This window comes from Castanea sativa, chromosome 5, assembly GCF_040712315.1.
Source record: "Castanea sativa cultivar Marrone di Chiusa Pesio chromosome 5, ASM4071231v1".
NCBI lineage: Eukaryota > Viridiplantae > Streptophyta > Magnoliopsida > Fagales > Fagaceae > Castanea > Castanea sativa.
This window is the reverse complement of record NC_134017.1, coordinates 53,110,635-53,125,653: the sequence shown is the minus strand read 5'-3', so window position 1 is coordinate 53,125,653 and position 15,019 is coordinate 53,110,635. Positions and strand designations below refer to the sequence as shown.

General features: G+C 38.7%; 1 protein-coding gene, 1 long non-coding RNA gene and 1 pseudogene across 2 annotated transcripts; all 3 read left to right on the top strand.

Moving 5' to 3' along the window:
* Positions 1–1,403: 1,403 nt before the first annotated feature.
* On the top strand, positions 1,404–3,678 carry LOC142635401 (serine/threonine-protein phosphatase 7 long form homolog). Its single transcript, XM_075809560.1, has 7 exons — positions 1,404–1,409; positions 2,067–2,153; positions 2,257–2,777; positions 2,868–3,020; positions 3,190–3,280; positions 3,389–3,554; positions 3,671–3,678. Exons 1-7 carry the CDS (start codon positions 1,404–1,406, stop codon positions 3,676–3,678), a joined length of 1,032 nt encoding a protein of 343 aa, XP_075665675.1.
* A 16-nt stretch (positions 3,679–3,694) lies between these two features.
* LOC142634360 (uncharacterized) lies at positions 3,695–4,716 on the top strand (annotated as a pseudogene).
* A 755-nt stretch (positions 4,717–5,471) lies between these two features.
* LOC142637149 (uncharacterized) lies at positions 5,472–6,220 on the top strand. Its single transcript, XR_012844564.1, has 3 exons — positions 5,472–5,530; positions 5,702–5,777; positions 6,193–6,220. It is a non-coding gene; the product is annotated as an uncharacterized LOC142637149 (long non-coding RNA).
* The last annotated feature ends 8,799 nt before the right edge of the window (positions 6,221–15,019 follow it).

The window sequence follows — 15,019 nt, the reverse complement described above, 5'->3', positions numbered from 1 at the left end:
ACAGAAAAGTCCCCATCCTGGTGTGGGCATAAATAACAAATTAAACATACATTGCAAAACCTAAAGGTGCAAACCACTACCCCATGTTCTATAACCAGCAGCTAAATCATGCAGGTTCATTGCACTTAGTGGGAATCCTACATTTCCAACAAAAATCTCAAATGAAGTTTAGAAGCAAACTGCTATCAATATATTTCTGCATAAAAATACTAAATCTTTGTCTTCCAGATATTCTAGTCAGCTCAACAAAGCTTCAATCCCTACCACATGAGGCCTAATAAAAACACCTCCAAACTCCCTTCTTCACTTCTTCTAAGCTTAGAAAAACATTACTAAGACAGGTGCTCGAGTTTGGAAGTCCAAAAACCCACTGCTTAAGCAGTTTAGTTTGATTTCTTAGACTTATGGCATTCTAACCAGCACTTAAAAAAGTCTACAAAACCACAAAGAATGGTAAGAATAATATAACAATAGCACCTATCAGACCAGAGGATTCCAGCATTTCCCTATCCTACCATTCAAGAAACTACTGCATATACAAAGTTCATTACTAATAATCAAAGTATACAAGAACTCTTACATTCTACTAAGCCATTCTTATTTCTTTCAAGAAACACTTCCAATACTCAACAAAAGCAAACAACAAGAACCCATTTTGAAACTTACCCTCTTTTACAGTTTAGCACTCAATTTAAATTGCATAGAACTAAAGTTGTAAAACTTTGCATTCAAACTAGCTCAACAACACAAACACAAAGTGCACATTTTAATAAGCTACAAACAAACCTTCAATAAAGGAATATGTATGTCACTCAAAGTATCATTGGGAGTAATCAAAGCCGTCTCGAACTCCTCAGCCGAGAACTCAATCGAGATATTCAATAGCGGCCTAAACACCTTCAACACACAAAAACAACAATAAGAAGAATAAATAAAAAACACAAAACACACGCCAAACCCTAATGTTGAAAGCTTTTATAGAAAAAGGAGGAGATCAAAGACAGTACATGCAAGAAATTGAGTATAGAAGCCAACTCCCACATGGAGCGGAGAGTCCAGCGCGGCAATTGAGCCAGCGGGGGTGGGTCCACCAGCTGCATGACGATTTGAATTCCCCTAGCATGTTGTGATACCACTCTTGACATTGATTTCCTTATCCAATACTGGACATAGGTTGAAATGAAATAAAACAAAAGTGAACTTGTAAATCTTCACAAGCAAAAAGTTAGGAAAATGAGAGTTATATGCGGATACATATTATATAATAATATACATACATGCATGCACATATATAAACTTTTATTCTTATTCTCCTCCTTTTGGCAGTTGCATGCATTTATCAATCTCAGCATGAAAGAAAGCTGCACCTAGGAATTTTATGATTTAACAATGCGGGCACAAACATGAGGGTCATGTTTTGATGCAGGCATGAGACAGCTCCTAGAGCCTGCTCTGGGTTGTCATATTTCTTAATCACGCCTCTTGAGTCAAATAGGTGCATATTAGTTGTGCTAATTGTAGTGGTTAGTTTAAATTTCTTCAGCAAGCCCTTTTGAGTGACCCTAATCAAGTTCTCAGGGGTCAAGAAGATGTCAAATTCTACTGTTACGTCATCACAATTCATATCAAAATCCTGCAGCCAGCATTAGTTTTCATGAGAAACTGGGTACAATCTAATTCACATTGTGGGGGATAACATAATTCTCAAGGACTTGAGCAAATTTACCTCAATGAAGGGACCTTTGCATTCTTTATTACTAGAAGAAATAGATTCCAGGAATTCCTTGTAATCTTGTGTCCATCTACGGATTGGTAGCTCTGTTATCCTTAGAGTTGTCTCATTGACTTCCTCTATAGTTAGACAAATATGGTACTTTGATTTTTTCAATAAAATATAGGAACAACTTCCATTTAATTAAGAATGATTGATTCATTGTAAAAATTGAAATCAATTCCAAGTGCAGCACCAATTAATATTCATTTCTTTTTCTTTTTGTTTTCAATGTCTATTACGTGCTAATTGCTTATCATTCTTGTGCAGTATGGCTGCTGCAAATGCTGGATAGATTGACTACGCACAGCCTGGCCCCATTGACCAGTCGGTGTTGACGTTGCAGGCCAACCATCGGCCAGAAGCTATTTGGAATGGGCAGGTAAAGCACAACACCTAATATTTAATGAATGTTTACGCATTTGATTCATACAATGTACACGTACTTGCTGCCATATATTAATCCATGGTTTTGTTCTATGCAGGATCCAGGGTCCCTTAAATGTCGTGCCCGTACTGAAGAGTTCTCCGATCGAGAGCCAATGGTGGAAGACCGAGTCATTGACATCATTAAGGCACTTGGTTTGGAGGGACTCCTCAGGACCCCGGGTAGAGAGATTGACCACGGCCTGATAACGGCCTTAGTGGAGCGATGGTGGCAGGAGACTCACACCTTCCAAATGCCACATGGTGAGGTCACCATCACATTGCAAGATGTGGAGGTTCTTCTCGGGCTTCCTGTTGACGGCGAGGTCATTACAGGGAGCACGCAGAAAGAATGGGAGAATGTGTGTGACGAATTTCTTGGCTTCCGACTTGTAAATAATCAGAGAAAGGAACTTCATGGCCAGAGGATTCTCATCCAACGGCTTTTGGAAGCTGTTGCCAATCCATTGCCGCCTAATGCCACAGAGGATCAGTTGCATAAGTACGCACGATGCTACATCCTAGCGCTACTAGGGGACACAATCTTCATGGACAAATCTGGCGATAGGGTGCATCTAATGTGGGTGTAGCAGTTGGAAGACCTTCGCAACCCACGAAGATACAGCTGGGGAAGTGCTTGCCTTGCATGGTTGTACCGAGAGTTATGCAGGGCAAGCGATAAGAAAGCTAATCAGATTGGTGGGTGTTTGCTGTTAGTCCAGTATTGGGCTTGGGCCAGGTTCCCATATTTGTGCCCGACAGTTGAACATGGCCCGCCAGTGGATGCTTATGGTCCTCCAGTTCGTGGTCCACTGTCCCTGAAGTAAGTCGCTACCTCATGAGTCCTTTAACTTCAATTTATTTATTTTAAAAGCTTCTAGGAATTATTTAAGTCTATATTAAACAATTTGAAATAGAGGTTATACACTATAATTTTGTGTCAAATTTCCTAAATTATATCGGTTAATATGATCCCTTGTTCTGGATTGTAGGTGGTTGTGGGTCCCAAACAAGAAAAACAGGCCCGCCCACATCTTCCTGGATAGGTATCGCGAGCAAATAACTTCAATGTTGCCAGGCCAGGTATGAAAATGCCTTATTTAACATGTTTAGGAACAAGATATAGGTTTGGTGAACTTTGACATATAAACATTGTTGCCTAATGTGTTGCTTGTTTTTTGGCTGTCGTAGGTGGTATGGCAGCCGTATGAAGCTGAATTCGAGGACCTTCTGTCGTGGTGCGTTGCAGGGAGGGCCGTGTGGACGGCAACGGTGCCACTTGTATGTTTCCACCTAGTAGAGAAACATACACCGGATTGTGTCGTTCGTCAATTTGGGATGATCCAAGAAATTCCCCGTAATGTTGACACCGATACAGTGCTTCATGCCATTGATTTGAGGGGGAAGGTTGGTGTTGATTGGATGCAGAAACATGCTGCGCATATTACAGAGTGGGGTAATCTCCTTCAACAGCGTTGTGAGGCAGTGCTTAGTGATATGCCTCCACAACATGAGTACTTCGATTGGTACAAAAGGGTAACTCGGAGGTTCATCAATGTCCTCGGTGCTAGATTGATTATAATGGTAACTTTTCCATCTGTTCAATTTTTAATTAGCATTTTGTCTACTCTATGCGCTAGCTACATCTTTAATATAAAAGATAATTTAAATTTAGTCAAAGGTAACACCTGGTCTCCCTATAACTTGCAATTATTACTAGCAGAACCCTTCAAAACCAACGTTTATTTTATTATCGATTGAATTATAGGTTTACCTAGTATTGCATTACTAATATACCTGGTTTTTTCATGTCAGATTGAAGGATATGCTCGTTTGTTGAGGCGTCACCCAGTGGGCACGGAGGACCACAAGGACATTACTGATGTGCTAAATGCAGTGCAGGAGATTGGCCGTGTACAACCTCCTATCCCTGAGGCCTCGAATGAGGAGGCAGCTACTCCTGCGGTAGCGCCTACTCAAAGCCCAAGCACGAGCAGAGCTCTTGTCGGACGTGGGTCTTGTTCGTCTGCTGCTACCCCGAGAGTTGTCCCTACCCCCGATCCCCACCCATCCACCCCAAATCCATCCCCTAGCCCCACCATCCCCTCACCCATCCCACATCCATCCCCTAGCCCCACCACCATCCCTTCACCCACTCCACATCCATGTCCTGGGTCTGACATCCGTCCACCCACCCCACGGTCATTTCCTGAGCTGTCACCCATTCCATCCTTTGACCTGGGTCTTGATCTAACCCCTCCTGACATGCACATGCAGCCACCCTCCCACAGTACATCCACTGGCCCTTCTTCGGGCATTGACCCACCCCATGTTCACGTTGAGCAGCCTGTTGGATTACCTGCAGAGGCAGCAGGTCGGCCGAAACACATAGCAAAGGCACCTCCTTGTGGGACAGGGGGCACAAACATGGACACAATGCTGGGCCTGAGGCATCTGACGAAGGGCATGCAAGACCTCCTCCTCATTATACGCGATGGCATAAGGTTCAAAAAAGGTAATTAGACAGAAGAGAGACAAAGATTTCTATGTTAGATAGGCACATATTTCATATATTTGTCTTATGTTTATTATTGGTTGTGTTTCTGTGTTGTGTGTATATGGCAGGGAATGACGTGTGGAATCTGAGCCTCCGCGTCTCCTTGAAGTTGGCGGAAATGAGACACATTGTCTCCTTCAAGTTGGCGGAAATGACAAACCTTTCAAGTACTTAAAGAACTATCTCTTGTTATGCTTGTCCTCAGGTAAATAATATCCATAGACATTTGTCCATTTTAGAACTTGCCTAAGTTCAAATTTCTGCATAAACAACATATTTGATGAGAAAAAGAAGAATACCTTCTGTAATTCAATGCAAAAGTTCCAATTTACCTATAGCCAGGTTTTTGTTATGAACTTTAGCTGTGATTCTAGTTGGCACTATATGTCACTTAAGTTCTCAAGCCACAAAATACATGGCCATAATACTCTTCACAACTTAGAGAAACAAAGATTGATTGTAAGAAAACTGCTACTACCCATCCCAAAGAAGAATGTAGTGTGGCTAAGACCTTGGGTTGTGAAATTTTAAGACAGACACTGATGTCTAACAGTTGTCACCAGCCTATTTAATAACAATAATAACCTTTTCAGCCTACATATGAAATATGAATTTTCACTAATAGACTTCTATGTTAGTTTGATTTCAAGGTACTCCTAAAACTGAGCAGGTTGGTTTGCAACCAAAACTGAGGTTCAGGATGTGCCCTGCAAACTGGGTGTCTCATATCTTTTGGTAATACAGGGGTGGTAGAGGCAACAATTGTAGATAATCAGGTACTGCTTACATCCTTAAATTGATTAAGTGATAATGTGTTTTTGTCTTTTGTTTATTTATGATTTTGGTTGTGGTCATGTTGGTATGGCTTTTGAATCATTTTACTCTGTTTTTTATATGGAACTGTAGTTCATATTAGAGAATTTACTCTGTTTGGCTAAAATGTGCAGATACCATTATCTGGTCCTAATGCAGTTGTTGGGAGAGCCCTTGTGGTTCATGAGCTTGAGGATGACCTTGGAAAGGGTAAGTATTTATTAATTATCAAGCAATTAGCTTGCAGTCTGCACCTGTGCTTGCAGAGGAAATTTGTTCTTGCAAGCTTGAGAGTCTTATATTTGTTATAACGAGAGACTGAACTTGCAACAGAGTGTATGGTTTGGGTTTGGGGAAAGGGAAGGGCAGGTCATTAGAGAGGAAAGTAACTTTTTATCCATAGGATCTTCTTAACTAACATCACCAGTGGTATATATCAGTGTAGATAAGGGCATTGTCAAGGAAAAAATGAGTGGACCAGATAGGTTTTAGGTCCCTAAATGGTAGGAGTATCTATTCTCTTAAATGGTTACAGTAAAGTTTTTATCTCTTTCTTGGATTCCCTCAAGTTGCTGTAAATGTATTTTTTTTGACCCCTTACTCTTATTTGATTCTGCATCTGCAGGTGGACATGAACTAAGTCTGACCACTGGCTTGTGGTATGCAAAAATTTGGTTTTTATTTTATTTTCAGACTCACGCCTGGTTTTCTTGCATGTAGAAATTCAAATCAACAATCATCTCTTCTTTGACTCTCCCTCCAATTAATAGTTTCAAGTTAGGATCATATTGACTCAATTCCATGAATTTTGTGCTATCATGCAACCAAATGATAGCATTAAAGATTTTAAAATTCCTTTGAAATAAATTTAAATTCCTTTGAGATTTGTTGGTGCAAGTCTTTTCTTATCCCCCCCTCCCCACCCATACATATACTGAGAGTTGGGGAAGACATAGGAGTAAAAAATGGAGGAGTGGGTGGGTTACTTAAGAAAAGAGGTTAGGCTATTAGTGTCTTACATAATCTTCAGTAAAATTATGAACTAAAGTTGGGAAATCTGTGTCTGTGTGCTTGTGTTAGGCTTTGGGTTAGAAGAATTTGTGGATTTAGGTCTAGTGTTTAAAACTTTACGAAAAAGGATTGGGGTTTGAAAATGATTAGGGTTTTAGTAAGGAAGTGAAAATATTTCATTTAGAGTTGCAAAATAGGTGAGAAGAAAATAAGATAAATGTGTCGACAAGTTGTAGCATGAAAAGTCCATGTGAACACTAATGTGATAATGACAGAATGCTAACAATAGATAGAGGGAAAGAGAACACACCAAGGGAAACATGCCTCAATAATCAAAACCTCAATTTTTCTATTAATCAACTCCATGAATTCTTTGAGCATGTTGAGCATAAATATATAGTCACAAACGTATAGATGAGGCTGAGATGTTTTATGTGGTTTTCGTGAGTGTTGGGGATGGCTCTAGGTTAGGTAACTCAGGTTTTGGCACAATCTTTGGTTCAGTGATTCTTGTCTTAAGGATATGTTCCCCAAGTTTTATAGAGTGGTGGCAGATAAAGATGCTTCTGCTGCCTCTTTTCAAGTGGCAGATGTACTTATAATCCTCACTTTTGTCAGTCTTTCCAAGATTGGGAATTGGAAGTTGTGAATAGTTTCTTCGATTTGTTGTACTCTCACCTTCCTCAAGGCCAATTTGGAGTCTAACCTTCATGGAGGTTATCTGAGAGTGGGAAGTTCGAGGTACGTTCTTTCTATGAGTCTTTGAGGATCTATAGGAGTTCACTTTCCATGGAGGAGTATTTGGAGTGAAAAGGTTCCTTGTAAAATTGCTTTGTTTGCTTTAACAGCGTCATGGAGTACAATATTGGCAGTGGATAATCTTCAGAAATGCTCCCTTATGATTGCTGATTGTTATTGCATGTGCAACAGTAATGGAGAATCTGTTGATCACCTTCTTATAGTAAAGAATAAATAATTCTTTTACATCATTCATTGGAAAGGGAATTGTAGTCATTAGTGTTTAGTCTATTTGGGGTTTGGCTGGGTCATACTTGGACAATGATTTAGTTGTTGGAATGATGGCAAGGAATGTTTCATTTCGTAGGCGTTTGAAGATTTGGAATCTACTCCATTGTGTGTGCTGTTGACCATTTGGCGATAGAGGAATAGTAGGACTACTCATTGTAAACTTTATTTGGATGAAGATCAGACACTTAAATAAGTTTGCCTATCTTTGTATCCAAAGATTATACAAGATCTAATGCCTATACAGTATACACATCCCCCCACATCTGATTCATTCCTGAATTCATGTGACGCGGTTGGGAAATGGAGATTTTAACTTGAGGTGGAAGTTGGGACTACTCATTGTGAGATTTCTTTTGGAATGCTATCCTGCTTATATCTTAGAAATAATTGTCAAACAAAATCACCTCTGGTACTTTAGTCTTTTGAACACTTAATGAATACAATGCCATTGTTTGTTGGACTTTCCATTTGGACTACCATAAGGGCATCATTTAAATCTGAGTCCCAATATGTACAGATCTAAGATGTATATCCTCTATGCGGCATCTGCACTATATATAAACAACTTCTTGTTCTGTGTTTCATAATTGCTCAACTTTCTTGTCCGTACTCAAAAATCTTTCTTGTCTGTACTCATTGTGATAATGTCTATGCAGGTGTCATTGGTTTGACTGTACCAGTGTAACGGCAACTCTTGCTTTGAAAGCAGTTTGTTGTGTGGCATTGCATGCTTGCTTGCACCAGTTTCTCTTATAGAGCACAATGTTATTTCAAAGCTGAGAATGTACTATATAAATTATGGAGACAGCCAGTATTAGTCCTAATGATCCCAGAGATTGATTGTGTTTAAAAATATTCCCTACCCAATAAACTCGAGTTGTTTTGTTTGCCTAGTGAATGTGCAGAACTTATTGCTGATGTTTGAATGTGCATTAGAGCTGTGTTCACAATGTTTTTGCTTTCTTCTATTAATTTTTAAGATAGATTTGTATTCCCCACAGTGAAAACATAGTTAACAAGGCCCAGAATTTACATTTTGGGCCGTTTATTCGTTCTAGAGCGTTTATCTTTCTGCCAGACCCCGTAGTGTATCATGGAAAAGATAACTAAGAAAATTTTTGGAGGCTACCTACTATCTAGCAAGTGGCAATCACATGATAGAATTAGAATGGCAATGGAAAATAGTTCTTTTGAAATGAGTCGAAGTTTCATTCCAAAATTCTGCTGGTAGAATTGTCTGGGCTGTCCAATTGTTCCACATTTATCATACCACATAAGACAATTAAGACCATGATCAAGGATTTTTATGCTTTTTTTTCATCCATCTCTTTACATCATGGGCATTGTATTATTTGGTTAACGAATGCTCTAAGGCTAAAAAATTCAATGTATAGTAAATAGTAATTTAGCAAATTTTATGAAAAATGAAAAATGTACTACAAATTAGTACTTTTTATGGATAAACAAAGACAAATCCCTTTTAACATATAAAAAAAAAACTATTTGATGAAATGACCCCCCCCCCCCCAAAAAAAAACAATGGAACTCTTGTTTTTGGTTCTAGACTTTTTCTCAAAAATAAAAAAGTTACTAGTTTGCTTCATTTGTTTTTGGTTTTAATAAAATTTAAATCCTATGATTTAAGGTGGTTTGGTTTCAAAATAAATCTTACAATTGTAAACTAAACTATTTAATTCGAGAGTCTCAAATTACCCATTGAAAGTTTAAGATAGATAGGTACTATAATTTGCAATTTCGGGGTTGTTAATTTGAAATATAGTTCTGCGATTAAAAAAAAAAAAAGAACAAAAAAAAACAAACCAAGATAACTCGAGTATTAAAGACCCGATTTACATTGTAAATCGAGTCTTAGAAACTCGAGTTACATTCAGTACTCGAGCTCCCTAGTAGCGAGTACGCCAGACAGAGAGTTCAAAAATATTTACGATTAAATGCCACTGGAAAAATTCCCAGTAGAAATCGAGTGTCAGAGACTCGATTTCCATTAAAGTGGTTTTTTTCGTAAATAGGTCCCATACAAATCGAGTGTTTGAAAGTCGATTTGTACTAGCAGTAATTACCATTATGCCATTCGATTGGAAGTCGAGTATTAGACACTCGATTTCCATCAGTGGAACTCGAGTTCGGTACCAGTGAGCACGGCAGGTAGAGAGTTCAAAAATATTTACGGGCAAGTGCCACTGGAAAAATTCCCAGTGGAAATCGAGTATCTGAAACTCGATTTCCATTTCAGTGGTCTTTTCGTAAATAAGTCGTATACAAATCGAGTTTTTGTAACTCGATTTGTACTAGTACTATTACTATTATGCCATCTGATTAGAAATCGAGTTTTAGAGACTCGATTTCTACTGGTTTGTTTTTTTTTTTTTTTTTTTTTTTTTTTTTTTTTTTTTTTTTTTCTGTTACACTCTTCCCCTGCAGCAGTATAGCAAAATTTTTTTTTTCTTCCCCTGCAGCTGTAAACCAAATCCAGAACACATCACATGGGCAATGTATACAAACATTAATTGAAGAGTACATTGAATGCAAGAAATTAGATTAAAATAGTTACTGGGCATGGGCAATATAGTTGCCCTCTTAGCTACAGACCATACAAATTTAACCAGAGTACATCCGCCATATAATCTGATAACTAGCTATCATTGCTTCAAACAAGGCCCCTGTGGTTGAACTTGCCGAAGTAAGTGCTACTAATGCCAAAGTAGTACGGTTGCTGGCATTATAGGCAAAAGCTGCACAACGAAACTAATGTAACGAGTACAATGGATAGCTACTACTTTCAATTACAACAACATTCAGTAATAAACAAAATAACAACTAAGTCGATACAACATAGTCTACATAGTTGCCTAACACTTGTCCATACTGATACAACATGGTCGCGTAGCACTTGTCCATACCGAAGATAACTATAACTCCCACGTACAATGCCATTCCAAAATCGAGCCTCCGCTCGCCTGAAAAACATTAAAATGCGATTGTTAGTTCCTAAATGCAAAGAACAAAAACCAAATAAGATTCTGAGCATATTATATCAAAACAACAAAGGCACTTGCCTAGTTTGTAGCACTACCGCCTGTCGAAGCCCCACGGGAACCGCTTGTTGAACCCCCAAGGGAATTGGGACATCTTCTGCAGTTATGCCCCTCTTCATGACACACTCTGCATCGCTGCCTGTGTTGAATCTCCCTCAAGTCCGAATCTGGGTTTCGGATCCCCCGTTTTCGCTGTACCCCATCCATTTCATTTCTTATTCTTGACTTCACAGGACGACCTTTGGCCCGCAACAGATTTGGGTCAGGCACCCACCGTGGTCCGCGAACGTCCCTCCACAATGACTCTGACGTTGGCACCACAAATTGATGTGAATATGTGTGAATGACGTTCTCCAAACTGTAACATGGGTCAATATAGCTGGTCGCATTGAGATGCAGTTGTTGCAAAACTTTAATTGCATGTGAACAAGGGATCTTAATGTTTTGCCACTTTCCACAACCACATGTTCTAGCAAATACGCACACTTCATGACTGTGGTTTCCCCTTCCACCTCTATGGTCGTTGTATGGGGTAACCACTTGATATACACCAGTTTCATGATTAAATTCCCTCACAATGTGTCCTGAAGTTTTTTGCAAATTTGTGTTATAGATCCCCATTGCATAATCACTCCACACCTTACCTTGAGAGCGATCAGAAGTAATTTCTTTATGTCGATCATGGAAATATGCAACAAGTTTGCACCAAGTGAACTCAACCATTGCAGCAATGGGCAAACCGCGGGCACCTTTAAGTACCCCATTAAAGCACTCAGAGATATTGGTTGTCATTGCCCCGTAACGTCTTCCACCATCATGTGACTGGGTCCATTTCTCCAGATCCTCACTCATTAGATATGTGTATGGCATATAGCGATCAAGATGGGGATCATCAGGGTCTACCCTCCTCAGTGCATTAATCTCGACATCTTTAATAGTTTGCATTATGGACTTAAATTTAGCGTCATGAGTCGCATATCCAGCTTTCAAGGCCAATGCCTTTAGAGTCCGGTCATCAAAGTGTGTGTTGAAGTTGCTAGCAACATGTCGAAGGCAATATCGGTGATGTACCTGTAACTTTCCATCATCACCTAAAGGCCACTCTGCAATGGCGCATTTGATACCTTTATGTCGGTCAGAAATAATGCAAATGCCCTCGTTAGGTATCACATGCCCTATCGAATTCCTGAGACACTCTAAAAACCACCCCCAACTAGCCCCTGACTCCTTGTCCACAACAGCAAAGGCGAGAGGCAAAACCTTTTGGTTAGCATTCGTTGCTATTGCAATCATCAACACCCCTCGATATTTACCATACAAATGAGTCCCATCAATACTGATCATTGGCCTGCAATATCTAAATGCAGCAATGCATGGAGCGAATGCCCAAAATACATAGCGCAGTAACGTAGTACCATTTATGGGGCTAGGTATGGTCCAATACGTGTACTGGGTACCCGAATCCTGATCCAAGTATGCCAACAACAACTTTCGCAACCTTTGGTAAGACTCCTCCCAATCTCCAAATATCTTAGCAATTGCCTTTTGTTTTGCATCCCATACCTTATAATAAGAGAGCTTATGATTATACTTAGTATCTATGTGGCCCCGGAGCTCATCAATATGAGCAGTGTGATTTTGTCGCAATTTTCCCACAATTTCTGATGCAACAAAATTAAAATCCATCATTTTACCGTCTCTTTGCAGGCCAAAGGGTATACAACTATGTGGACCCACATAAGACGTGACCATCCACAGACCATTTAATTTAGCCTTTATGAATGCCCCAACGTACCACTTGCAGTTGGTGTCAATGCACGCGGCGCACAATTTAGTTTTGGTCGACCTCCGGATTATAAAATTTCTATTATCCTTTACTGCGTATATTATCAATGCATGCTTCACCGCCTCTTTATTTGCAAAAGTCAACCCTTTATTAAAATGCATCTCATCTTCCCAAGTAGAAACAAATGGTATCTGAAGACGTGAATGATCAACCATATTTTCCCAAGTATTTGCGGAGAATGACTTGGCAGGAGGTGTGTAGGCAGTGGTCGTATTTGTAACATGCTGGACGCCAATATCATCGTCCGCATCACCTTCATCATGGCACTCCATATTTTCCTCTTCAAAATTGGAAGCAAGTTCATGGTCATCCACATCCTTCTCAAAGTCGCCTCGCTCAATCCTCTCTTTGTACTCATCCATATCATCGAGATTTTCATCATTATTCGCAAAATGATCTTCGTCCTCCACCCCTAAATATGTCTCTTGAGGTTGAAGTGTTTCACTAGTATGGGCAGCATAATCTTGAGATGAGAATGTGTAACCTCCCATTGTAGTGCACCCATCGTCTAATTGCAAAGATGTAGTTGTTTGTTGCTGCAACTCCTCGACATCAACTTCTGCAAGCGGCTCGGAACTTACGTACAACTCAGCAGCATTTACTTGGGGCATTTTATGGATCCTATTAAACATGACATTTACATGTTTATCTTCTTTGATTGCCATGTACTTGTAATTTATCCGTTCATGAAGGACTTCTTGTGGGTAACGATAAATAATATTTATGTCATAACAAGTAGGGCTCAAACTCAGTTCTTTCATTACTTTCATCTTTAAATCATTCAATGTCTTCAATTTACGACGTATCATCATGTAATAGCATTCGATACTCGGCCCTTGAAATGCGAATCCGTCAATCTGTTCAGGATTGAAAAGGGGACCACCGTAGTATACATTTATGTCAATATTCTTCAGAGATTGTGAACCTATTAGAGTCAAGGGTAATATGTTAGTGACATATTTTAACACAATTACAAAACATTTTTATGTACTCAAAGTACAAAAATTACAACTTCTTACATCCAACACACCCCACATTTGCATATACTCACTCCACATCACATACAAACACAATCAATCATTATCATTTCATACTCAAACAAATAAAAAAACTAAAGACAACACTTACCCCGACTACAAAATTTCAAATCATTCTAACCAAAAAATAATAACAAATATTAAACCAAACAACAACAAAAATAGCCATGATAAAAGCCTAACAATACAAATATATATCTTAAATATTTTTTACTTCTTATAAAAAAAAAAAAAAAAAAAAAAGCCTAGCATATATACACTAACTTGTTACATCATATGCATGTACCCACATTAGCATATATACTCAATCATTACCATTTGTTTCTAAAAAAAAAAATCATTAATCATACTCAAATAAAAAAAAATTAAAACTAAACACACAAATCTTCAAATCATTCTATCAAAAATATAAAGAAAAATAACAAACCAAACAAAAAAACTCATGATACATACCCATAAAAAACCTAACATTACATATATATAACTAACAATTATCCATAAAAAAACCCTAACATTACATATATGTAACTAACAACTATTCACACAAAAAAAAAAAAAAAAAACTAACAACTAGAGAGAGTGTATAAAAACCTTACTTGACATGAGAATGTGTAAATGGAGGGTGAGTTTGATTTGAAGTTTCGTATGAGAGTGAGAGAGGAAGAGAGAGCTGCTAGATTTTTTGGTGTGGCAAACGGCAGACCTTAGAAAATAGGTATGGTGTGATAAAAAGTAGCTGCCCTAGCCACGTGGGTTAAAGTGGACCAAACATTACAAATCGAGTCTATGAGACTCGATTTCCTTTAAAAACCGACTCTAAAACACTCGATATCTACCTGGAGTCCCCTTTGGTCTAATTAGAGTATTTAATTTTTCACAAGTAAATCGAGTCTCTAAGACTCGATTTCCAGGTGGCCACCACGTGGAAAATGGCCATGTCAGATTTGATCAGAACATGGAAATCGAGTCTTTAAGGCTCGATTTTTAGGTTGAAAATCGACTCTCTAAGAGTCGAGATGTTAGTATTTTATATACTTTCCTTCCGGAGCCTACTAACTATATTCTTCAGCATCCATGCCTAATGGCCCATTTTCCCCTAGTTTGATGAAAATAGATGGCTAGGGTTTTTTTTAATTGCAACATTTTTTTATTTTTTATTTTAACCGTTTTTTTTTTAATATACCAAAAAAAAAAAACAGTCAAACGGTGTTTTTTTTGTGCAAGCATGGCAGAGTTTTTAAACCCCAAACATTGTAACGCGGGGCTATTTCACTTTAAAACTGTATACGTGGCAGCATTTTAAAGGGTCTTTTTTTCTACTTGTCAATACTTCCTTAAAAAACTGTAACGTGGAGATTCTCAGTTATAGAGCACCCACGTTCAGCTCTTGGATCTACTTTTCCACTTGTTCATCATATGCACAAAAGCAGATTCAGAAACTGGACACCTAGCTAGAACCATTTGCCAACTCCA